Raw genomic sequence first — 24,091 nt, 5'->3', positions numbered from 1 at the left:
CTGCTCTCTTTTTTTCCCTCCCCTCCACACGCATGTTCCCCACCCCCACATCACCAACCGTCAATTTTACAGCTGCTCTTGCAGCTCCAGGCCCTCTCAGCATGTCTGCTGCCACCGTGGCATTGTGAGTCGGGTGTTGGCAGCCTTCCTAGATGATAACTGATGACAACACTTCCCTGAGGAGTGTGGGAAGGGGAATGGAGACTGAACGGTTTATAGTTCATGAAATGCTGAACTGAAATTTATGGGAGAAGGAAAAAGGCATTTGTGTCATGGAAGGAATTTCTACTGCTAAGTATCAAAGGCTTTCTGCAAATGGGTGTGGGAACGTCTCAAACAGAGTCAGAAGAATCTCTTAAAATGGGACCAGTTACGGAATTTAAACATAGAGATTGCTGGAACTAACTTGTTCCACCTAGCATCATAGGTGGGTGGATTGACTAGAAGCCCATCTGTGTCTCTTTCACCTATGTAACTTCTATGGCCCAATCCGACCAGTAACCTGCCTCTGCAGCCCCAGGGGTGTGATGAAAGAAGTGGTGCACCAGTCAACTGAGGGTTTCTGGAATGGGGTGGAAGCTTGTTTCAGACCCACTTAAGGTGGAGCCAGTGCCATGTTCAGGCCACGCTCCCCTGGACCTCTACATATGGGAAGTGGAGTTCTTCCAGCTTGTGGGTCAGGGTTGTGGGTAGGATCCTGCCCATGTGTCCACAGAGTCTCCTTGCTCCATGATGGTGGGGAAAGGGGTCAGGCTTGTCCCCAGCTCTTACCTGGCAGAGCAGTGACTAGCACAGACTGTGACTGCGCTATCCCCGACCCTGGTGCTAATGATATGGCTCCTCTCCATTTTAATGCCTTGTCTCGCTCACTTGTGCTGTTTTCCTGTTCTTCCCCCACTCAGGTATCGGGGGCTAACGCTTGTGCTGACATTCCTGTTTTATGCCAGTTTCCATCTCTCTCGCAAACCCATTAGCATTGTGAAGGTAAGTGCTGTACCTGGAGTGTAACACGTAGTGTGGCCCCATGCTCATGAGATGAGATTTCTGCTTCTGTAATTAGTCCTGTTCTGGCCAGCTCCCCAACCCACTGTTAATGCATGAGTCTGATGGTGTTGCAGGCCCCCGCCCACCCCACGCGCCAGTACCTGCACCCTGCCAATGGCCTGGTCTCACCATTACCTCCACAGCCAGCAGTGAGCTGCTTGCAGCCATTGGCCTGGCGCACTAGTGTCTCATCCTAGTGCGCTTTATTAAGAGATGTTTGGGCAAGGGTCAGGAAGAAGAGTTCTCCAGATTCTCTCTTCGGGCGGCTTCTCAGATCCTCAGTCACTCTGGCAAGGCTTTTCCCTTGAGGAGGATCTGTGTCATGTAGGTTCAAACCTTCACACAGGGGTATTCAATACCATTCCTGGTGCCTGAAACGTGGACAAGCAGCATCAGGGAGACTTCAGTCAAGCTATCCTAGGTACCAAGGGTGCTTAAAAGGCACTAGCTGGTGGGGGCAGGGTAGCCAGAGGGCATGGAGAAGCAGAGAGCACATGGGGGTGGGGGGGGGTGTCTGGGAGGTGCTGGGTTGGGGACAGGCTGTGGGGTGGGCAGTGTGAGTGTGTGCAGGAGGGAAACAAGAAGTGGGAGCTGCCTCTTGTTCTTGTGTGAAGATGCCTTTTGAAGGAGACCTGGACTCTTCAGCCTTTTCTTTCCTTGTTTGGTCCACAGAGCGAGCTGCACACCAACTGCTCTTCTCTGGGAAGGATTCCCCCCAATGGCACCAACAGCACCACGTGGTGTGACTGGGCTCCCTTTGGTAAGAGCTTCCTGACTGAGTGCCATGGGCCTCCCACCCAGCTCCTCTGGACGGCTGCGCTCTGAGCTGCAAAGAGCGCAGGCGAGCACAGCTCCCTTCCCTCACGTGCCGGGAGCAGCCAGGAGGGCTTCACCTCTGAGCTCAGTGCCCAGATCGCTGCCAGTCACTTGGTCCAAGGTCTCCAGGAAGGTGTTTGGGTGGGAGGCTCTAATGGTTGGGCAGAAATTACAGAGACTGCTCAGTCTGCCTGGCTGGGAGCCCTCATTATCTGCCCCTAGCCTGTCCATGTCCCTCTGCCACACTCCCCATGCTGCTGCTGCGACCCTGGCTTTGTAGGAGTGCTGCTTGGGTAACCCTCGGGGCCAGCAATTTCCAGTGCCTCTGCATTGCCTGTTGGGGCCCCAGCCCCTTCTCCAAGAGCAAGCCATGACTGAGCCTGTGTGCCTCCGCCCTAGACTGTGACCCCAGGAAGTTCGATCAAATATTAAGAATTGGCAGTGCTCTGGCAAATAGATTCATAACGTGATTAATGACCTTACTCGGGAGCCTTAATGTGTTTACAACGTACTTATGAGTCTCATTAGCACGTTAGCTGAGGGTCGGGTTCCCGGAGCACCTGGGTTTGGCAGTTGCTAATCAGAGCCAATTGGAGGCCATTAACCAGCTGAGCAGTGCCCAGTGTGCTTTTGCCTCATGTCCCCGGTACAAAGGGCAGGTGCCTAGTGGAAAACAGGCATGTAACAGAAACCGCCAGAGCTGGCACCATCGTGGGGTGTCCTGGCATTCAGAGAAGGCGTCGTTTCTGAAAGCAGTGCGGCTTAGCACGGCCTAGAACCATGCTCCTCCACCTTTTCAGGCGGGCACCCCTTACTCAAAGTCACGTTTTTGAAACTCTCTTACATTGACTGTAAAAGAGTGTAAACAGCATCGCCATGCGTACAGCGCCAAGCCAATGGAGTGGTCGGTGCATGCTGAGAGGTTGACCGAGAACACTTCCCCTTGAAGGGTCAGGAGGTGTGGGAGTGAGAGCCTCTGTGCTGTAGACTGTAAGAACATAGTCAATGCCTCCTTCCTTTCCTGTCGCATTGGTTGAGAATCACTGGCCTGGAGGAATGAGCTCAGGAGGCAAAGTCCCGAGTTTGAATCCCAGTTCTGCTGCATTGTCCCATCCCCTCTTCGTACCTTCAGTCCCCTTTGGTAGATGGGGATAATTATACTTTGTTTTGGGGGGTGTGGGGTGAAGAGCAGTGAGGTAATGTTTAAATACACAAGCTTCTGCTCTACTCTTAAAAATCTGATCCCTGAAGCAGTGAGTGAGGCACTCGGCAATTCAGCTCTGAGGGTCTCTGAGCCTTGCTGGGAGCACAAAGTGATAACCTGCATTGGGGCGGGAGTGGGAGAGAGCAATATCCCCTGTGGATGTGAATGAGATGCAGGGCTTCTCTAAAATATAGGCTTAAACCCTGAAAATATAGCTAGCAGCAAGCCCACCTTCCAGGTCTTGAAGCATCCCCGCGGTGCTGAGGTGGGGAGAGTGGGCAGAGACTGCAGTTGGGAGTCCTGCTACTCCAGCCTGTTGCTCTTTAACATGCTGGTTTCTGCCTGCATTGTCACCTGTTTTCCAGATCAGGCTAACTACAAAGAGCTCTTTGGTGCCCTGGACAATGCCTTCTTGGTTGCCTATGCCATTGGAATGTTTATCAGGTATGGACATGCGAGCACCACCAGCATGTGGGGAGGAGACGGTTACATCTCAGATCCTCCCCCAGATGCCTCACTGTGATCACCTCCATTCCACAGACCCATGAGAGCTTTCCAACTGCATAGCTGCCAACAGGTGTACTGGCTCTTGCTTCGGGGTGGTATCTTTCCCTGGCTCAATGATGGTGTCTTGGACAAAAGCTGGGCCAGACAGTCTGATTCTGGCTTCCTACATGTCCCTGGTAGCCTCAAAAGCACAGGACATGTAGCATAGCCAATGTTGCTACCTTGCACCCCAGAAGTGGCTGCATTTCAGTGATGCATGAAGCTGATGTAAACCATTCTGGAATGTGTTGGGTGAATGGTGCTGCATAATGCCAATGACTGATTGTTAAGAAGTGGAACGTCCCTTAGGGAGCTAGACCCTGGCAGAAAGCTGCAGCACCAGTGCTCTTTGGTCACGTCTCTTGTCAAGCAAGATGAAGGGAAGACAAACTTTGAACTGGCCTCCCGGCACTGAGAATAAATTGATCCCCATTTCTCTTTCCTGCTTCAGCCCAGTGATTCCAAGCGCCCTAGCTGACTGGTCTGTACAGACCCTTCCCTTTCCCTTAGACTCTGGCTATCGCTGCCAGTGGAATCGGTGTAGCCCTAGCATGGAATTTCAGCCACCTTGTTCTGTTCCTAGAATGCTGACTTTTCCCTCTATTGGAGCTTGCTGTTGGGTTATGATGATGATTTTGGGTGGCGTTTGCCCTTCCCCTACCCCGGAAAATAACCCTGTGGGGATAAGAAATGACTTGCGCTCCAGCTTGGTAAATAACATCCATCACAGGTGCTACAGGCTGTGAACACTTTAGCAGGTTTCTTATCAGTTTGTTGTTTGTGACGGCAGCTTCAGGGGGTTGTATCTGAAATGTGTCCAGCCTGTTTGAGAGGTCAGGTTGGTTTCTGTGTTGATCTGGGCTGAGTGGGATGGCGGGCTGGTCTCCGGTCTGGGTGCAGCTGGGAGGAGACCACATACTAGGTCTGTCCTGGGGACGCTGCATTGGGTTGGTGACTTATGGCACCTGGCCTCAGCCAGCACGGCACATAAATGATAACTTGGCCCAATGCCTGTGAGATATGACTTCAGCACTCCACACCGAGACAACCAGAGCCATTGAGAGGGGAGGGGGACTCGAAGAGTTGAACATTAGGAAGATGCCATGGTGAAGAGATACAAGGCCGCATCTAAGGCTCATTCTGCTCAGGGGTGAGAGGATCAGGATGGCATTTTGGGTTTGGTTCTGGGTTTTGTTCCTGCTTGGGAGGAAAGTAGCTCTGTGTCTCTGGAGTTCAGACAGCCCCCTCAGCCTCGCTGCATGCAGAGATGGGCCTCGCATTTCACAGAGCTGGGAAGGCTGTAGCCTTCCATAAGCATGTCCCAGCCCTTGTGTAAAGCATTGCTGAGCTGGCAGGGTGCATGTGGGTGGCTGTTAATGCTCTTTCCCCTCCTCCCCTCCTCTGTGCAGCGGCATCTTTGGTGAGCGCCTCCCACTGCGCTATTACCTGTCGGGAGGGATGGTGCTGAGTGGAATGTTCACTTCCTTGTTTGGCCTGGCCTACTTCTGGGAAATCCACGTTCTCTGGTACTACATCATCATCCAGGTAAGGCGTCCCTGGCCTTCACCTACCATCTGTTCTGAAATGCTTAACTGACCACAACGTTGGGTGCAATCTATTGGCTGGATTTTCACTCTGTGGAAATCCCTTGTGCAGAGCAGGGAGTTCAATACCTCTGAAGAGTCTGCATGCAATCAGCAAGCCAAGGCCTGGTCCACACTAACCCCCAACTTCGAACTAAGGTACGCAAATTCAGCTACGTTAATAACGTAGCTGAATTCGAAGTACCTTAGTTCGAACTTACCGCGGATCCAGACGCGGCAGGCAGGCTCCCCCGTCGATGCTGCGTACTCCTCTCACTGAGCTGGAGTACCGACGGCGAGCACTTCCGGGATCGATTATCGCGTCTAGACAAGACGCGATAAATCGATCCCAGAAGATCGATTGCTTACGGCCGGACCAGGAAGTAAGTGTAGACTAGGGTGACCAGACAGTGAGTGTGAAAAATCGGGACGGGGGTGCGGGGGGTAATAGGAGCCTATATAAGAAAAAGACCCCAAAATCGGGACTGTCCCTATAAAATCGGGACATCTGGTCCCCCTAGTGTAGACCTGCCCTAAGAGTTTCTTTGGAACGCCTCTGCAGGTACATGGTGCTTCTCAGCCACTTGGAATCTTTAAACCATATCGGACTTCCTGCTAAAAGCTATGCGCTAACTCAGCCACAAGTGATGGGGCTCAGTGCAGGAATTACTGGAGGGAAGCTCTGGCGTGCCTTGTGTAAGGGGGCAGAATAGTTTATCATAATGGCCTTAAATCTGTGCATCGGCAAAGCTGTAATTAAATGTCCTGGTTTGATGGGAGCAGCCTAATGTGTGATCATTAAAAAAGGCTGAGTTTCCCGAGGGGAATCCTCAGCATCCTTTGGAGTAAAGGCTATTGTGTGAGTTTCTCAGTAACTTCGGGAGTTTCTCTTTGTCCTGCCTGATGGGTTCTTTTCAGTACTTGCTTCTGCAGCCTTTGATGTGATCATAGAATCATAGGACTGGTAGGGACCTCGAGAGGTCATCTAGTCCAGTCCCCTGCACTCGTGGCAGGACTAAGTATAATCTAAACCATTCCTGACAGGTGTTTGTCTAACCTGCTCTTAAACCAGCTTGGGGTTCAGTTCCTCTGACCAGCCCAGAGAGCCAGGAATGCAAAGCCAAACCACAAACCTGTTCTGTTTCTCTTCCCTCCCTCCCACCCAGTATGAAAGAACAAGCAAGGTAACCGATACTCTTGGCATGGCCAGGCATCCGCCTAAGTGTGCAGAAACTTTCCATGGTGTCCTGAGTCGGTGTGACGTCTGCAGTGGATTCTCCAGGAGCTCTCTCTAATGTGATTGTTCCAAAGTGCTAGCAAGAACAGGGCACTTCCTAGGACATTTTAAGAAATGGGAGGCTTGAAATGCTCCCAAACTTACAGCAGCCAGGCTGGAGCAGAATGACCAGTGTGGAAAAACTAGCAAGTGACTAGAGCTGGCAGACTGTGTTACCTGAGGGAGACCCAGGCTACAGAGCAGTGCAAGGCTGCGTCTCCTTCAGGATCAGAGAGATGTTCATCTCCTCCACTCTGATTTCATCCAGAGTAGGCTGCACAGATATTCTCTGCAAGCTGATAGGGCCTGGAGGAAAAAAGTGTTGTCCCTATTCTTCAGATTCCCTCCTCGCACCCTCTTGCTATGAACCACTGGAAGAAACCAAAAGCTAAATAACTCTGTTCAGAAGAACGTTGCTATCTCAGGCACTTCATCTGGGGTCCAGATGGTGCACCCCAGACCCCTCTGTGCCAAGTACTCTCATTCCTGCTCAGGTAGGAACAGGAAATGGAGGGGCCTATTAACAGAAAACAACCTGTAAAAGTTCCCTAGATGTGCTACGTTACAGGAGTGTCGGGAAATCTCCCTGACCCACTAGCCCTGTCTATTGCCAATGGAGAGCAAGTAGCAGGAAATATGGCTATTTCTCAACATTGATGTCCCAGATGCAGCCCTGCAAATCTCTGCTTCACCAGACAGCCTGTACCAGAGGCAATTGGCACAAGTGCTGATGAAATGTAACCTACTGGCAACAGCCACGTTTCCTGAACCTGTAATTGCAGGTTCCTGTTCCAGTTTCCTGCTCCAGTTTCTCTGATAAGAAATATGCCGTCAAACCTGCCACTTTGACGTGGGGTGCAGCAAAACTTGACTCCCCAAAATATCCCAGCTGCAGACTGAGGCGCCGTCCCTCACAATGGAAAAACCTTGACTTCCAGGGCTGCGGTGAAGCTGCTCAGATTTCCGCAAAGCTGCTGCTGCTGGCAGGGATTCTGTTCCCTCAAGCAATGCCAGGGAAGCATTTCACAATGAGCTGGCTATTGGTGGGGCCCTGGGTGGGGTCCTGGCTGTTACTGCCTATTAAAGGATGAATTCCCAACCAGCAGTGCAGACCTTAATTGCAGCTTTGGAATCTAGAGGGCAGCTGCCTGGGCTAAAGGCCTCATTTGTGTACTGCTCACGTTTTGTGTTTTGACATGCCAATGCTTCCTAAGTGGATGTTTGGGCTGGGTCATGGGTCAGGATTTTGCGCTTCAAACATAGGCCTCCTTCTAAGTGCAGAGACCCCTCCCCCCAACCATCTCCTACTCCCAGTGCTTTCAGACACCTATTTTCATGTCTCAGGGTGGTTCTGGATTTATTTACAGGAGTGACTGGGATGCTGAGCATGACTTGATGCACCTTCTACACTTTAACGAGTTTAGCCTCACAGCCTCCCTGTGAAGTGGGTCAGGTTTATTAACCCCATTTTACCAATGGAAAACTAGGGAGCAGAGAGAAGTGGCTTGTCCAAGGTTACACAGCGAGTTAGTGGCAGACTGAGAACCTTCTCAATAATCTTGTGCCTTAGATCCAAGGCTCTCCTCACTCCCTAGGTGGTGAGGGCAGTTGGAAAACGCTGTGGTATTGAAATAGGGCAACTTAAATGGAAAGTTCTGCTGCTGGAATGACTTTCAGACAGAAATATCACCGAACGCCTGAGAAAGCATTGCTAGGCACTGCAGGGATTCCCAGCCTTCAGGTGGGGTATAGCAATAGCTTACGTTCCTGATGCATGTAAAATGGTCCAGCAGGGAAAACTTACCGGCTACTCACTGAAAAGCGTGGGTGCTTTCAGCATCCCATACATACTGGAGCAGTCAGCCCTGGGCACAAGGGAGGCGATATTGGGCTGATCTTGGAGCCAGGGATTAGGAGTTCTAATCCCAGCTCTCTCTTTGACTCGCTGCATGACCTTGGGCAAGTGACAAGCTCCCTGCTTCTGCACACCTCCAGCCTACTGCATGGGGTGAGGGGTTCTGAGGATTAAGGCCACACTTTTCAAAAGCAGGAACCTAAAGTTAATCTGCCAAATCTGTATTTGGGTTCTGGAATAAATGTCCTGGCTTGTCAGAAGTGCTGAATTACCAGGGGGCCGTTGGGTACTCAGCATGTTTGAAAATCAGCCACTTTGTTTAGGAGTCAAAATATGCACTTGGGATCTGAACTTCAGGCTTCTGGTTTTGGCCTGACCATTTTGGAATCAGGGACTGGTGTTTTCCAAAGAGCACTGCAGTGTTTCCCTTTAGTGAAGGAAACAGCCTCTTCCACTACGAGCAGAGCTCCATGGAGACAACAGGAGCTAGTGGATGTCATGTCCCTCTGCAGTGAATGCCTGCAGCTCCATCCAGATGGAGGCCTACTTCCTATGGTAGCTCCATGAATGTCCTTGTAGCGCTTCTGAAACCTGCCCTGCATAGTTCCCTTTACTGGATGGGTGAAAGTGTACCTGCACCACTCATTGGCCTTCCCTGCCACTGCATGGAGAGGGTGGGACTGGCATGCCTTTAACTTGGGCACCACAGACAGAGTTTCTCCTTCTCCTTTGGTGGGGAAGCTGGCTGGGGTGAATGGCCTGAGCATGGTCAGGGTGTAAGGCACTACTTTCTTTCTGATTCGGGTGGTGGATATGTGTGGTGGGCTAATGAGAACACCTCTGTCCTAGAGGAGGACTGAACTTTCCAGGGACGGGGGCAGGGGATAGCACAGTCTGACATTGTGACTCTATTGCATGGCTTCTTGACACACCTGCTCTCTCCCCACTAGATCTGCAATGGTTTGGTGCAGACGACTGGCTGGCCATCCGTAGTGACGTGCGTTGGGAACTGGTTCGGAAAGGGGAAGTGAGTCTGTTTCTTCATCTCTTAAGCTTTTTGTTGTGGCTTCTCTCAAGTGTTTGTTGCTTAATCCCGTCCCCTGAGGAAGTGCCTGATTCACACCCTGCCAGTGGCAGGAAACGACACCCAGCACAGAAACCTGTGCACTAACTTTGGTTTATGGTCATGGTGGCGCTGTCGAGGCCTGGCCTGAAACTCTCACAAGGTCCTACAATACAGCTTTTTTGTGTGGCAGGGGAGACCCTAAAATGCTGAGGCTTCCCAGCGAGGATGGTAGCACCATTAAAGAGGCAGCTACCCTGAGCCATTTGCCAATGTAAGCTCTGTGCACACTGCATATCTCCCTATGTTCCTTCCACTCCGCATAGCTGCCCGTCAGTGCTTTGGGGCAGAGATTCCTGAGGTGTTCCAGCACTCAGGGCCTGTCTTGGTAAGTCATCGGTGCTGAGAAGAATGTTTGTTTACCCAGCAATGGCTTGATAAGCCATTGCCACCTTGTTTTATATGTCAGCAACTAGTGATCATATGTGTTGCACCTGCTGGGCCCTCTGTCATGATCAGATGGGGTGATGAGCATACACAGGGATAGCTCAGTGGTTTAAGCATTGGCCTGCTAAACCCAGGGTTGTGAGTTCAATCCTTGAGGGGGCCACTTAGGGATCTGGGGCAAAATCAGTACTTGGTCCTGCTAGTGAAGGCAGGGGGCTGGACTTGATGACCTTTCAAGGTCCCTTCCAGTTCTAGGAGATAGGATATCTCCATTAATTTTTTTTTTTTTTTAATTTTTTTCACAAACTGGTCACGCAAGAGCCCATCTCTGCCATTGCTCCCCATGGTGCCAGCCCCCCACTTGTCCTCACTGGCCATAACTTTGGATTTGGAGAATTTTCTTCCTTCCCTGTTTCTGTGGCTGTAAATCGGCATATTCCCCCCTTCCCCCCTGCTTGTGTTCGCTGCTGCCAGGAGCCCCTCTGCTGCAGTCCTCATCCAGGCCTTCATTTCCTCTCCCTTGACTGCTGCAGCTCCCTTCCTTAGCATGCCCGTTTCCAGCCTCTGCAGAATGCAACATCCCCTTCTGCGCATACGGAGCAGGAGCCCATCCTTAAACACATAGTCATTCGTGTGGGAGCCAGTTCTGTGGTATCCCTCCTTGTTTTTAAAACTCCATGGACTCAAAGCAGCCCAGCTCTCCTCTGATCATGGGCCTCTTACGTTGCTTCACAGTCACACCATTGTTCATGCTTCTCCTTTGCTGATACTGCCACCTGTAGCAGCCTTCCTGGATCTTTGCCTCTCTCTGATTTTACAGCGGAAAGTCCGTAGCTGTGACCATCTCTTCTGGCCTGCGCGTGTCCCCTAGCTTTGGCTTTTCCTGGAATACTGCTTTAACTGTATCTCTGTTGCTAAGCTCTGATGTGTTTGGGCCCTCGCGGTATATAGGAATGGTGCTACCCAGAGTGACATTGCTGGTTACGAACTATTGGCCCATTCTTGTCCATTTCAAGCAATAGTGGGAGCTGCACAGTCACATCACTAATGCATGCCCTGACCTTGGAAAAACATGAGCAAGGCTCAGTCCCCAAATTTGTGGGCCCTTCCTCCTAGGGAGGAGGATATACATCAACGGCGTTCTCATGTTCCCTCTTGGGTTAGGTTGGCCCAGTCTTTGGTGCAGGGTACTTCTTACTAGACTCGGCCATGTTCATGCCCACTGGCCAAATCCCCTCTGCTTCCCCCCCCCCCCCCCCAATTGGCATTGCAGATTGGAACAGGAGAGAATGTGCCCTGGTCCCTGCACGCCCATTTGCCCACATCAGCTGAGCTGGGAATCCTGTTGAGCCTTTCTTAGCTGCTGCGGTATAGGGCCTGGTTGTGGAGGAAATGGCAGGACATTGAGGGCCTGCAGGGAAGCATCTCATATCCACTAATCCACTAGAGTCTATCCCAATAAATGGTCATAACTGTCAAGCACTGCAGAAATGCGGTACTAATGGTTTCTCTCTTCTCCTTCATCAGGAGAGGTCTGATCATGGGCATCTGGAATTCCCATACCTCGGTAGGAAACATCCTGGGGTCCCTGATCGCTGGAGTGTGGGTTTCGTCAGCCTGGGGCCTGTCTTTCATCGTGCCTGGGATCATCATTGCAATCATGGGAATCGTCTGCTTCTTGTTCCTCGTTGAATGTGAGTGTGAGCTGGGCCTAGATGCTTCATCACAACCTCCTGTTGGAAGACTAGCTGTGCTGCAGCATTCTGCTGGCCTGGGGGCGGGGAAGGTGGATACAGAACGTGGCAAAGAGGGAGGCAGCTTCCCAGTAGCCTCTGCAGGGAGAACAGTACCAGATGCAGCATTGCTGACCCCATGCCAGCCCTCCATAGTGACGAGGAGAGAACTGGCTGTATTCAATATTTAGGGCTGGCATCTAAAGCCCTTCAGCTCTAGGACACTGGCGTAGCTGGTGAATGGCGCTGAAACCTCCCTTCAGTATTGGCTTGACCTCTGGCAGGGCGCTGTCCCCTTTGTGCTGGTGTCTGAGAACCCTCCAGCGAGCAGGTTCCCTGGCAGGAGCATTGGTGGAAATGGCAGATGGAACCAGTTGGTGCTGGAGCATATCCATGGGCTGTGGATTCAGGCTGTCAGAGTACTCTCCCCAGGAATTGGGTTTTACAAATGATGCTAGTCTCATGGGTGTTTGTGAGATCAGTGTTAATCAGAGCTAGCTGGCAGAGCTCTAACTGTGAAGAGAAGACTCTTGATGGACAAAAAACTGATTATTCTACAATATCTCGTTGAGCTGATGAATTCTGAGTGAGGATAACCTGGGCACATGCAATCTATGGAAAGAGCCAAGACTTGTTACTGAGCTAAAGACCCTGGTTCCAAAGTCCTGTACAGCGGCCTGTGTGGAAACAGTAGGTGGTGTCGGGGTGGTTCTCATGCACAGAAGTCAGTGTTATCTCTTGTCTTTAGAGCTTGAAAGGCTTGTCTACCTTTGGGGGTCCATATGGGACTGTCCTCTGTAGTACAGGCCTGCGTGGCCATGTGGAGACTCTCTGGGGAAACACTAGAAAATGATGGGCCGATAATAAGAATGAAAACCTTGGAAAGGGGTTTGGCTCTCCAGGGAACATGAGGTCCTAGAAGAGCCATGCCCGAGGGGAGTGACTGCAAAATCTCTTATCCCTCTTAGCATGTGCACCTCGGGCCCTGGCAGCCTCTCTCCGTGGTGGCACACGCTGGTGAGCTGCTGAGCGTCTTTCCAACTGGCACGCAGAGCCGTAAATCGGCAGCATGGGAGCTAGCCATAGGGAAAGCTGCACTAAGCTGGGGCCCACTTCCAAGCTTAGCATGTCGCAGCTGCTGTGTGGGGCTTTTGCAGCCATGTGAATCCAGGAAGTTGTCTGCTGTAGGGCTGAACTCTTACAATGGAGCCTCTTGACATCCAGAGAAGTGAAGCATGGACAGCAGTGAGGAGAGGGCAGTTCCTGGGAGCTCATATGCCCCATTGCAGCCACAAAGATCTCTGCTGGAGGCATGGTACCTTAGTGTGGACAGCTTTCAAAGCTCTTTGGGGTACATGGGGTCACCTAAGGGAAAAGCCTCCCAGTCAGATTCCATGAGAATCCTCACGCGGTGCGCTGCTGTGATTGCTACCCACTGATGTATGGGGACCCCAAAGCTAAAGGGAACGTTGGGCCAGGCCCTGACTTACAAAGGGATTGAGGCACCTAAAGATGCAGAGAGGTGCCTAGTGGGATGTACAAAAGTGTCCAAGTTAGGCACCTGTGGAACTCAGGGGATGTTGTGAAGGCCAAAAGTATCACTGGGTTCAAAGAAGAATTAACTAAGTTCATGGAGGATAGGTCCATCAACAGCTGTTAGCCAAGCTGGGCAGGGAGGCAACCCCATGCTCTGGGTGTCCCTAGCATGTGACTGCCAGAAGCTGGGAGTGTATGACGGGGATGGGTCACCTGATAAATGGCCCTGTTCTGTTCACTCCCTCTGAAGCACCTGGCGTTGGCCACTGTTGGAAGACAGGACACTGGGCTAGATGGACCTTTCATCTGACCCAGTCTGGCCGTTCTTATGTTCTTAGGTACCTCTCTGCATCTTTAGGTGCCTAGATACCTTGTCAATCTGACCCTTTGTGTCTCTTGCCCCACGGGGCTCAGACAGCTCAGAGCACCTTTAAACTTCAGACTAGGAGCTCTTTGAATGGAAACAACAAATAGCTATTGCCATCTAGTGGCACGTGATGATACAACTGCTTCCCTATCCCGGCCACGCTATTGCTCTGCATGGCTGACCTAAACTGTGTCCGCTAAGTTTTTACCGCCAGTGCTCTGGTCTCTGAGCTCCCCTAGAGGTGTATAGATCTGTTGCCCACCAGGCATGCTCCCCATAAAAGCCAAGGTCCTCTCCCACCCATCTGTGCAGCTGGAAAATGGAGGGGAAATGAGCCCCTTGGGAACACTTGGGGTCTTCCAGTTCACTTCACTTTAGGAAATAGTCACTGGTCTCTAAAGTCGTCACCTTTACTGTGAGCTGCAGCTGAGCCTTGGCTTTGCCGTCACTGCTGAATCTTGGACCTGCTTTTCAGATTGCCATAACTGGGGCCTTTTATTCTTCAGGTCTTGTAGCATGAAATGTTGGGGCACACCGCACAAGGGTTTGCACTTTCCTTTTCCTAGTTGGGGGACTCCTGAGTTAGTGCACAGGAAAGCTCTTGTCCTGTGGGGCGGCCTGCACACATGCTACAGACTAGGGACTGCTGGATTAGCTTCCCACACTGGCTGTTGTACGTGTGCTGAGGTAACGGGAGGATGCAATGGGGTGGTTGTGTGTGGCAGTCACGTGGAATCTCTCTCTCTTTCAGATCCTGAAGACGTTGATTGTAACCCACCTCTACACCATGTAAGTTAACTTCCTTTCCAAGCTCTCTGAGGAATCCGGGGCTAGGCGGTGTTTCCTCTTCCCTCTCAGCAAGGGCAGTGCCATTTCCAGGGAACACGGTTCCAGACCCCAGCTTCCAGAAGGTTTCCCATTTCCTTGGTGTGGGGCTAGCAATTCACTCTGCTGTGGTACAGCAAAAGCTCTGATGTGCAGCCATGGGAATGGCACAAGTTAACCAGAGATGCAGAATTGCTCAAGGAGGGTGTTCCTGATGCTTTGGCTGTTGAAATCTGGCTCGTGTGCTGTTGTGTAGCTCACATGTTGTTACAGGTTATTTATAGATTCCAACCAATTTCCCCAGGACACCTGTGTGGAGATGCATTGTAAAGTTCTTGGCATGTCCCCTGTTCAGATGCCTCGACGGAGGCACATTGATCCCATGACACAAGTGGGGCTCTGAGCTTTCCTACTTTCATTAGCCATGTGGCCTCCCTCGCTAAGAGCACTTTGCAGGGCTAGAGACACATCACTTAGCGAGGGTGCCAAGCTGCTCTGCGTGAGTGGCACTGACCAGGCAGCTCTTCGGCAGAACCTAAGAAGGGCTGCTGACAGCTGCTTGACATTATTATTATTATTTATTTATTTATTTTTAATGAACTTTTTTCTAAAATGAAACTTCATGGAAAAGTGGGTGGGTGGTTGGTTGGTTGGTTAAATCCACCGTCTCCCTCCTCCCAGCCTCATGCAGCCTTGATAGAAACTGAATCTTTCCGTTTCCCCCCTTTTCTCTTCCTTCCCCCGCCCCCCCGGAACAAATAGAAAAGCTGGGGTGGGGGGAGGGAAGGAGAGGAAAAATGGAGTTTGTACTGTTGGCAAGTTTTCCTCTTGAAACTCGGACGCAGCCTGATATGTGTCCAGCACTCAGGCAGTGGGATTAGCAGCACCGGCGGCAGGCAGGTGTAACTGTCAATGCACAATTCATTCCTGACCTGAATACCCCCACGTTTGCAGTACCAAGGTGTACTGAATAAACCAGTGCACCTTGGTACATGTTTTAGCCATGGCCTGCCACATTCCTGCTCTATTAGGGCTGGTCTACCCAGAGAAATGTACTGGTATAATGACACTGCTTTATTCAGTACAACTTTCTGTGTGGACATTCTTATTGCACTGTGGCAATAGAATTATACCAGTGTAGTTCTGCTGGTAAACGTCCCCATGTAGACAAGCCCTTAGCCCTGTCAATCTCTTAAACCCAGAGCCAGATTACATAAGAATGGCTGTACTGGGTCAGACCAAAGGTCTGTCCAGCCCAGTATCCTGTCTACTGACAGTGGCCAATGCCAGGTGCCCCAGAGGGAGTGAACCTAACAGGTAATGATCAAGTGATCTCTCTCCTGCCATCCATCTCCACCCTCTGACAAACAGAGGCTAGGGACACCATTCCTTACCCATCCTGGCTAATAGCCATTAATGGACTTAACCTCCATGAATTTAAGGCAGCATGGAGCCCTTGGCACAGCCTCAGAACTGGCATTGGGACCTTGTCCTGCCTGGGGCAGTGTTGGCAGGGGCTGCCCATGTGAGCTGGTTGGAGTCAGGCAGGGCTACCACCCTCCTTTCTGGGAAAACTGAAAATCACTGTTCCGTCTTCTGGGGACCTTGGGCTGCCTGAGCAGCGAGGACTCTGCCTCCACGACCCTGAGCAGAGAACTTCGGGGGATGGACTCTGCTGACATCACCCCACGAGAACTGATGATGGAGTGGCAGCAGTGAGAGCCCCTGTTCTGGTGGTGATGGCAGGCCCCCCCCACCCCGCCCAGCAGTGGCTTTCACTGTTAACAAATCCATTGAGATGAATGGCAAAGCTCATTTGTCAGCTATTGTTTCAGGCTGTCTGCAAACTCAGGCAGGTGTCACTGCCTTGGTTCAGCTTGGAAACATGACCCAAGTGTCTGCAGCCATAAGGGCTAGAAGCAGTTTTTGGTGTGTGTTTGTTTGTGTTTTTTGTTTCTTTTTAAATGACAACTGAGGTTTGTGATCCCAGGAGCGAGGGCCCTACACGGGGGGCCTATAATGCCTGCCCCTGAAACAGCAGGCTTGTTACGCAGTTGTGTGGCTATGCAATACTTCATCCCATTATACTGATGGGCCTGAGCATGAGAATAAGTTGTACCTGCAACCAAGGGGAGGGCTGGGCTCGACAGGTGTACCAGGCCAGGGTATGGACACACTCTGCTCCAGCTGCCTGAGTGTAAACTGCTGGGCTAATCTGGTTTCAGACGGAATCGGAAGAATCGGAGGAGAAAGACCCTGAAGTGACGCGCTCCACTGATGATGGGAGCTGTAGCCGAGAAAACACTATCGATTCTTCAGAGTATCCCAGAGAACCAGCTGAGCAGCCAGAAGCCATCAGCTTCTTAGGAGCCCTCCGGATACCTGTGAGTAGAAGAACCAGGCAGCTAGTGGGTCCAGAGTATTCTGAGCAGGGGGCTAATGTCCTGTGGGATTTGGGATGCCACTTACTGTACACCGGCACCGACTTAGGTGAAGTCCAAGGTGTGTAGCTGAACCTGAGAATGGCCGTATTGGGGGAGGTATAGCTCAGTGGTATGAGCATTGGCCTGCTAAACCCAGGGTTGTGAGTTCAGTCCTTGAGGGGGCCACTTAGGGATCTGGGGCAAAAATCAGTACTTGGTCCTGCTAGTGAAGGCAGGGGGCTGGACTCAATGACCTTTCAGGGTCCCTTCCAGTTCTGTGAGATAGGTATATCTCCATATATTAAATCTAGCCCAGTATCCTGACTTCCCACAGTGGCAAGTGTCAGCGGGGAATGAACAGAACAAGGCAATTTTATCTAGTGATCCATCCCCTGTCATTCAGTCCCAGCTTTTAGCAGTCAGAGGTTTAGATCACCCAGAGCATGGTTAATGGCCATTGATGGACCTGTCCTCCATGAACTTATCTAGTTCTTTTTTGAACCCCATTATAGTTTTGGCCTTCACAACATCCCCTGGCAACAAGTTCCACAGGGTGACTGTGCGTTGTGTGAAGAAATACTTCCTTTTGTTTGTTTTAAACCTGCTGCCTATTAATTTCATTGGGTGACCCTGGTTCTAGTGTTTATGTGAAGGGGTAAATAACACTTTTTCTCCACACCAGTCAAGAATTTGTAGACCTGTTTCATATCCCCCCTTAGTCGTCTCTTTTCCAAGCTGAACAGTCCCAGTCTTTTTAATCTCTCCCCATATGGAAGCTGTTCCATACCCCCAATTGTTTTTGTTGCCCTGCTCTGTACCTTTTCCAACTCTAATATATCCTTTTTGAGATGGGGTGAGCAGAACTGCACGCAGTATTCAAGGTATGGACATACTGTAGATTTATATAGTGGCATTGTGATATTTTCTGTTTTATTATCTATCCCTGTCCTAATGGTTCCCAACACTAGCTTTTTTTGACTGCCGCTGCACATTGAGCAGATGTTTTCAGAGAACTATCCACGACTCCAAGATCTCTTTCTTGAGTGGTAATAGCTAATTTAGACCCCATCATTTTGTATGGATAGTTGGGATTATGTCTTCCATTGTGTGTTACTCTGCATTTATCAACGTAGAATTTCATCTGCCATTTTTTTTGCCCAGTCACCCAGTTTTGTGAGCTCCCTTTGTAGCTCTTCCCAGTCTGATTTGGACTTAACTATTTTGAGTAATTTTGTATCATCTGCAAACTTTGCCCCCTCACTCTTTACGCCATTTCCCAGATCATTTATGAATATGTTGAACAGCACTGGTCCCAGTACAGATCCTTGTGGGGGCCTGCTATTGCCTTTCTCCACTGTGAAAACTGACCATTTATTCCTACCCTTTCTTTCCTGTCTTTCTAACAGTTACTGATCCATGAGAGGGACCTTCCCTCTTATCCCATGACAGCTTACTTTGCTTATGAGCCTTTGGTGAGGGACCTTGTCGAAGGCTTTCTGAATGTCCAAGTACACTATATCCCCTGGATCACTCTTGTCCATGTGTGCGTTTGACCCCCTCAAAGAATTCTAATAGATTGGTGAGGCATGAATTCACTTTACAAAAGCCATGTTGACTCTTTCCCAACAAAAGCGTGTTCATCTGTGTCTCTGATCATTCTGTTCTTTAGTGTAGTTTAAACCAATTTGCCTGGTGCTGAAGTTAGGCTTACTGGCCTGTAATTGCCAGAATCACCTCTAGAGCCTTTTTTAAAAATTGGCGTCACATTAGCTATCCTCTAGTCCTCTGGTACAGAGGCTGATTTAAGCAATAGGTTACATATCACAGTTAGTAGTTCTGCAATTTCATATACGAGTTCCTTTAGAACTCTGGGATGAGTACCATCTGGTCCTGGTGACTTATTACTGTTTAATTTAACAATTTGTTCCAAAACCTCCTCCCCTGACCCTTCAGTCAGAGACAGCTCCTCAGATTTGTCACCTTAAAGGAATGGCTCAGGTCTGGGAATCTCCCTCATCATCTGCAGTGAAGACCAGTGCAAAGAATTCATTTAGCATCTCTCCAACAAACATGCTGTGTTAAGGCCTTTAGCATCTCGATCGTCCAGTGACCCCCCACTGATTTTTGGCAGGCTTCCTGCTTCTAATGTTGTTAATTTTTTTTTTTTTTTGCTGTTCGTTTTTGTGTCTTCTGCTAGTTGTTCTTCAGGTTCTTTTGTGGCCCGCCTACTTGTACGTTTATACTTGACTTGCCTGAGAGCAAGTCTACACTGCAAAATTAAGTCAACCTAAGGTATGTCATTGTACAGCCACCCAAGTAACTAAATTGCTTTTGCACGTCTATGCTACTCTCCTTGTGTCGGCGGTGTGCGCTCTCACCAGGAGTATTTGCACCGATTTAACTGTTAGTGTGGGGCATTGTGGGATGGCATCTGAAAGGCTGCACCAGTCAATGTAAACAACACAGTGTCTATACTGGCACTGCATCAACCTAACTACATTGACCTCAGCACTACGCCTCTCACCAAGGTGGAGTTATTAAATTGGTGTAGTGGACGAGTTACACTGGTGGGAGCTACATTTTAGTGTAGACGCTTACAGAGTTCGATCAATGTAAGCTGCCTTACATAGAACTTTGTAGTGTAGACCAGGCCTAAGTTTATGCTCCTTTCTATTTTCCTGAGTAGGGTTTGACTTCCAATTTTTAAAGGGTGTCTTTTTGCCTCCAACCACCTCTTTTACTATTTTTTTTAATTTGGGGTATGCATTTAATTTGTGCCTCTATTATGGTGTTTATAAAAGTTTCCATGCAGCTTGCAGATATTTCACTCTTGTCACTGTTCCTTTTAATTTCTGTTTAATTAGCTTCCTCGTTTTTCTGTAGTTCCCCATTTTGAAGTTAAGTGCTACTGCAGTGGGATGTCTGTTCAAACCATGTGGTCCTCTGAACCTGTCGGCTTTGGCCCAGCTCTTAGTTTAAAAAAATCCTCTACAAACTTTTTAATGTTACATGCCAGCAATCTGGTTCCCATTTGGTTTAGATGGCGCTCATTCTTCCTGTATAGACTCCTCCTTTCCTACAAGCTTCCCCAGTTCCTAATAAAACTAAATCCCTCCTCCGAACACCATCATCTCATCCATACTCTGAGACCCTGCAGTTCTGCCTGTCTAACTGGCTCTGTGTGTGGAACTATGCTACCATGGAGGTCCTGGACTTTAATCTCTTATCTAGTTTGGTTTCCAGGACGTCTCTCCTACCTTTCCCTATGTCACTGGTACCCACATTTACCACAACCACCGTCTCCTTCCCAGCCCTGTACATACATCTGTCTAGATGTCTCGAGAGGTCTGCAACCTTCACACCCAGCAGGAAATTCACCATGCGGTTCTCCTGGTCATCACAAACCCAGCTAGCAATATTTCTAATGATCAAATCCCCCAGTACTATTACCTGGCTCTTCCAGGTAATTGGTGTCCCCTCCCCTGGAGGGGTATCCTGTGCGAAAGGATACCATGACATCATCTGGAAGGATTGAGGAGATGCTTACTAGCAAAAGGCAAGGACTAGCTTTGTCTTTCAGCTAATGACAAGGGCAGACGCAGGCAAAACACTGGCCTGTCAGACTCTGACAAGACGGGAGCCCCTGCCTCCTAGAGGGGGAGGAGTTAACCTTGGGGACCCAGTGACTGACCGGATTACAGAGCAGGATGCCCAGCACCCTCTGCACAATGGGCCTGAGTCTCTGGTCCTTAAGAGCAGCCCTGGCTGTCCACAGCCCCAGTGGGAGGGGCTAGCCCCGAGGGTGTGCACCACTCCCTCCCATCCCTTCAAACCAGGGTTCTCCTAGCTGCCTGGTGGGCCCTGCCACCGCTTGCTACCAGGCCTCCCCAGAGGGGCCTTGGTGCCTTCCCCGATCCATCTGTGTTCCATGTGGCCTCCATTACTGCAGTAACTGAGCGCCTCACAATCTCCAGTGTATCTTCTCAACCCCCTGTGAGGCAGGGTAGTGCCACTGTCCCCATTGTACAGAGGGGAAAGGGAGGCATGGAGACACCGCTAGGGTTGCCAGCTTCAGTTGGATGTCTTCCTGGAGGTTTCATCACATGACATAATCTTTAATTAAGATTAATCTATGATCCCTGGAGACTCCAGGACAATCCTGGAGGGTTGGCAACCATAGACACAGCACAGCAGCAGAGAAAAATCAATTATTGTTGTGCTTTAAAATATATATATATATATATATATATATATATTTCAATTCAATACATTTATATTTTTTAAAATAAACCTATTGAAAATTAAATTTTGAAATTGGCATCCTATACTAAGGCCTAAAAATGGTACAATCTGTTAAAATTTCAATTTCAATAAAATTCAAGCAGGCCATGTTCATTGCTGAACTTCTAAAGGAAGTCAAAGCACTGACTTGGGGGAAGTCACTGGCGAAGCACCTGGAAGCAGAGTTTGTTGAAGTGCTAAACCAAATTTTGACAGCATTGTCCTCCACGTGCAGAGAGAATACTTTACTTTCTTCACTTCAGTGTATTCAACAAGCTCAGTTCCATGAGTTTTTCCTTCAAAGTTGAGAAACCAGTTTGGGAGTTGAAAAAGCAGGAAAGCTTGTTCTCCTCCTCCAGTCTATGAATAAAAGTGAGGTGTGAGTGGATGAGGCCTACTGTTCGAAAATTCAGAAGGACAATGCTCAGCTGCTCTTCCTGATGTTTATTTTAAGGAAGGTGACTAGTGTGCAGTGGGTGTGCCTGGTGCGTCAGAGAAATCCAAATGGTGGGCCGTTTCCCTGGGAGCTTGTAACTCCTTGTCTGATGGTGCTTCGGATAACATTCCCTCAGTGTCTGCAGTGTTCCCTATCCGCCATATGCTTCCCGAACACCTAGAACTCTGCAGATACTGTGGTGAAGCTGTTTAATTGTCCAAGGTAATGAGTGAGTTTAAGATAATGATTAGCACCACTGATGCACCCGACATATGGGATTGGGATGAAAGCAAACCGGGAGAGAGAAGAGGATGGAAGGGGGAGGATAGGGGTCCCCTCTGTGCCTTGGGGTTTTCTGACACTGACCCTTCTCCCCTCCATCTCCTCCCCAGGGTGTGGTGGAGTTCTCCTTATGCCTGCTGTTTGCAAAGCTGGTCAGTTACACTTTCCTCTACTGGCTGCCTCTCTACATTGTGAATGTTGGTGAGTCACAGGAAGCTACTAATGCCCATTTAAGCACTTCACCGGGTGTGCCCTGGATGGAGGGTTCTCATTCTCCTGCCAGGAGTGCACAGGCGTCCCGCAGAGAATCTTGCTCATTTGCTCCTAGGAGCAAGAAAGTGTTCTCTGCTTCCTCGTAAGTGTTCAGTCTCCTGGGAAAACCTGTCTGTGGTTCAGGAGTGTGTGGGGACCTCAGCTGAGGGACACAGACGTACACCACAATGGCAGCTCAGCTCTTGCGGCCAGCTGTTCTCAGTGACGTCCATCATGGTGCTGGGCAGGTCCATGGGGTTTAGATGCAAATGTTGCTCCAAATTGAGCAAGTGACAGTGCGTCCTGTGCCTGCAGTCTAGGGTGCAAGTGCCTGCCAATGGGCTCCTAGTGAACAAGGTGTCTTCCTGGGCATCCACAAGAGCTGCTTCTGGCTCCCAGGAGATCCATACCCAGCACCAGTGGTTGCCTGTCTCTCAGCCCCAAGAGCTCTGGCTCCTGATGCCAGGAGAATAACCACACAGCCAGAGCTCAGGCTTGCTCTGAACTTCTGACAAGTGAATGTCTCTGTTGATGTATCTCATTTCATTGCAGCTCACTTCGGCGCTAAGGAGGCTGGGGACCTGTCCACGCTCTTTGATGTTGGCGGCATCCTAGGTCTGGCATTCTTCATTCTTGCTTGCTGTGTTGCCGTTGTGGACAGGGAGGGATGATGGCTTGTGGCTAAAGGAGAGAGGAGTTGTGTTCCTGGCGGGACCTTGGCCAGTTCAGTTATACCTACACTGTCAAATGTGTGTCCTAATTTGGATGCCTATCTTGAGATGAGGCATGACCCCCAGAGGTGTTCAGCACCCACCACTCCCATTGCTAGCTGGAGTTGAGGGTGCTCAGTGCCTCTGACCACGAGTGTCCCAAGTTGGCCGTATGCAATGCGTAGGGCTTCCTGTCCTCTGCCTGGGCTTTATCTGAAAAATGGGAGTAACGCTTGCCCTTCTCACCGGGGCAGGGGGCTGTAAGGATTGACTCCTGTTTGTAAAGCATGTTAAGAGCCGTGGATGGCGAGTGCTAATAGAAGTACCAATTATTATCACATATTTTTATTCTGCTCACTGATTGACTTGTCGTGACAGCTCTTTAGAATCCAGGCCCTTGCTGCATATGTCTATTTTCCAGCTCACTGAGTGAGTCTCTTGGAATTCTCTCCTCTGCCTGGGGTCTAACCGGTGACCAGACAGTAACATCTGTCTGCAGGGCCCCAAGCACCTTCCTGAAATCGTGTGGGAAGGCAGCAGTGGGACAAACCCCTGCTCTGACAGAATACAAAGTATGTGACTTTCTCATGCAGGAGGCATTCTGGCTGGTCTCATATCGGACTACACTGGCGGCAGGGCCACCACCTGCTGTGTGATGCTGATAGTGGCTGCTCCTATGGTGCGTATTGTGATGGAAAATGTTCGCTTGTCCTTGGTCATGAGGGTTTGACGTGAGCCTCTTCCCTCTGCTCCTCCCCACGTATGCCCCTTTGAGTCATATGCACTTTCCTGCAGTGAGTGGCCAGATGGAACCTTGTGCAGGGAAGTCTGGAACCTGGGGCGGGATCAGCATGAGTCACAGCTTTCATGTCTAGCTCTTGTTCCTGGAGGAGGATATTCACTCTGGAGCTTTTCCTAGACTGTAAGGGGCTCCAGCATCCTCCACAGCTGGGCACAGGAGGCCATGTGAGAGGCTTTCCTCCACCCCCTGCACTCTGCTCACTGCCCCTTCCTGGACCTCTGCAGTGAGGGTGCCACCTCCACCTCCCTTGGGAGTCTACTCCACTATCCAGCTGCTTCTTCCTAAACTTTTACTCCATAGCCTGATACCGAGTGTGCTTGGTCTGCACCCTAGAGACTAAATAGCTTCCTGGTTCTGCCCTGTACTAGCTCTTGTAATGTTCTCCAGTAAGAGACAGGAGCTGTAGAGCAATTCTCTCAGGACTGCTGCTCCTCTGCCTAGTCAATGTGGGTCTGAAACAGAAAAGCTATACTCCACTATTAATGTTCAAAACTCCTAATGTGTCATTCCAAGTGAGGCTGGAATCAATCACTGAATAGGGACCCATCTGCTCCCTTTAGCTGGGGTAGAAAGGCACCTTCAGGGTCTTGGTTTCTCCAACAGGAATGGA

General features: G+C 50.0%; 1 protein-coding gene across 1 annotated transcript in view; it reads left to right on the top strand.

The window, feature by feature from the left end:
• The window catches only part of SLC37A2 (solute carrier family 37 member 2), a 56,704-nt gene that overhangs the window by 23,185 nt on the left and 9,428 nt on the right, over positions 1-24,091 (top strand). The window contains exons 2-12 of the mRNA XM_065417145.1: positions 903-984; positions 1,717-1,804; positions 3,430-3,508; positions 5,020-5,155; positions 9,275-9,351; positions 11,362-11,528; positions 14,222-14,259; positions 16,521-16,679; positions 21,828-21,918; positions 22,522-22,584; positions 23,273-23,358. Of these exons, the coding sequence (XP_065273217.1) occupies positions 903-984; positions 1,717-1,804; positions 3,430-3,508; positions 5,020-5,155; positions 9,275-9,351; positions 11,362-11,528; positions 14,222-14,259; positions 16,521-16,679; positions 21,828-21,918; positions 22,522-22,584; positions 23,273-23,358 (1,066 nt within the window). The remainder of the gene's footprint in view (positions 1-902; positions 985-1,716; positions 1,805-3,429; positions 3,509-5,019; positions 5,156-9,274; positions 9,352-11,361; positions 11,529-14,221; positions 14,260-16,520; positions 16,680-21,827; positions 21,919-22,521; positions 22,585-23,272; positions 23,359-24,091) is intronic.

Source organism: Emys orbicularis, chromosome 15 (genome assembly GCF_028017835.1).
Source record: "Emys orbicularis isolate rEmyOrb1 chromosome 15, rEmyOrb1.hap1, whole genome shotgun sequence".
Taxonomy (NCBI): domain Eukaryota; kingdom Metazoa; phylum Chordata; order Testudines; family Emydidae; genus Emys; species Emys orbicularis.
This window is presented reverse-complemented; position numbering and strand designations above follow the sequence as displayed.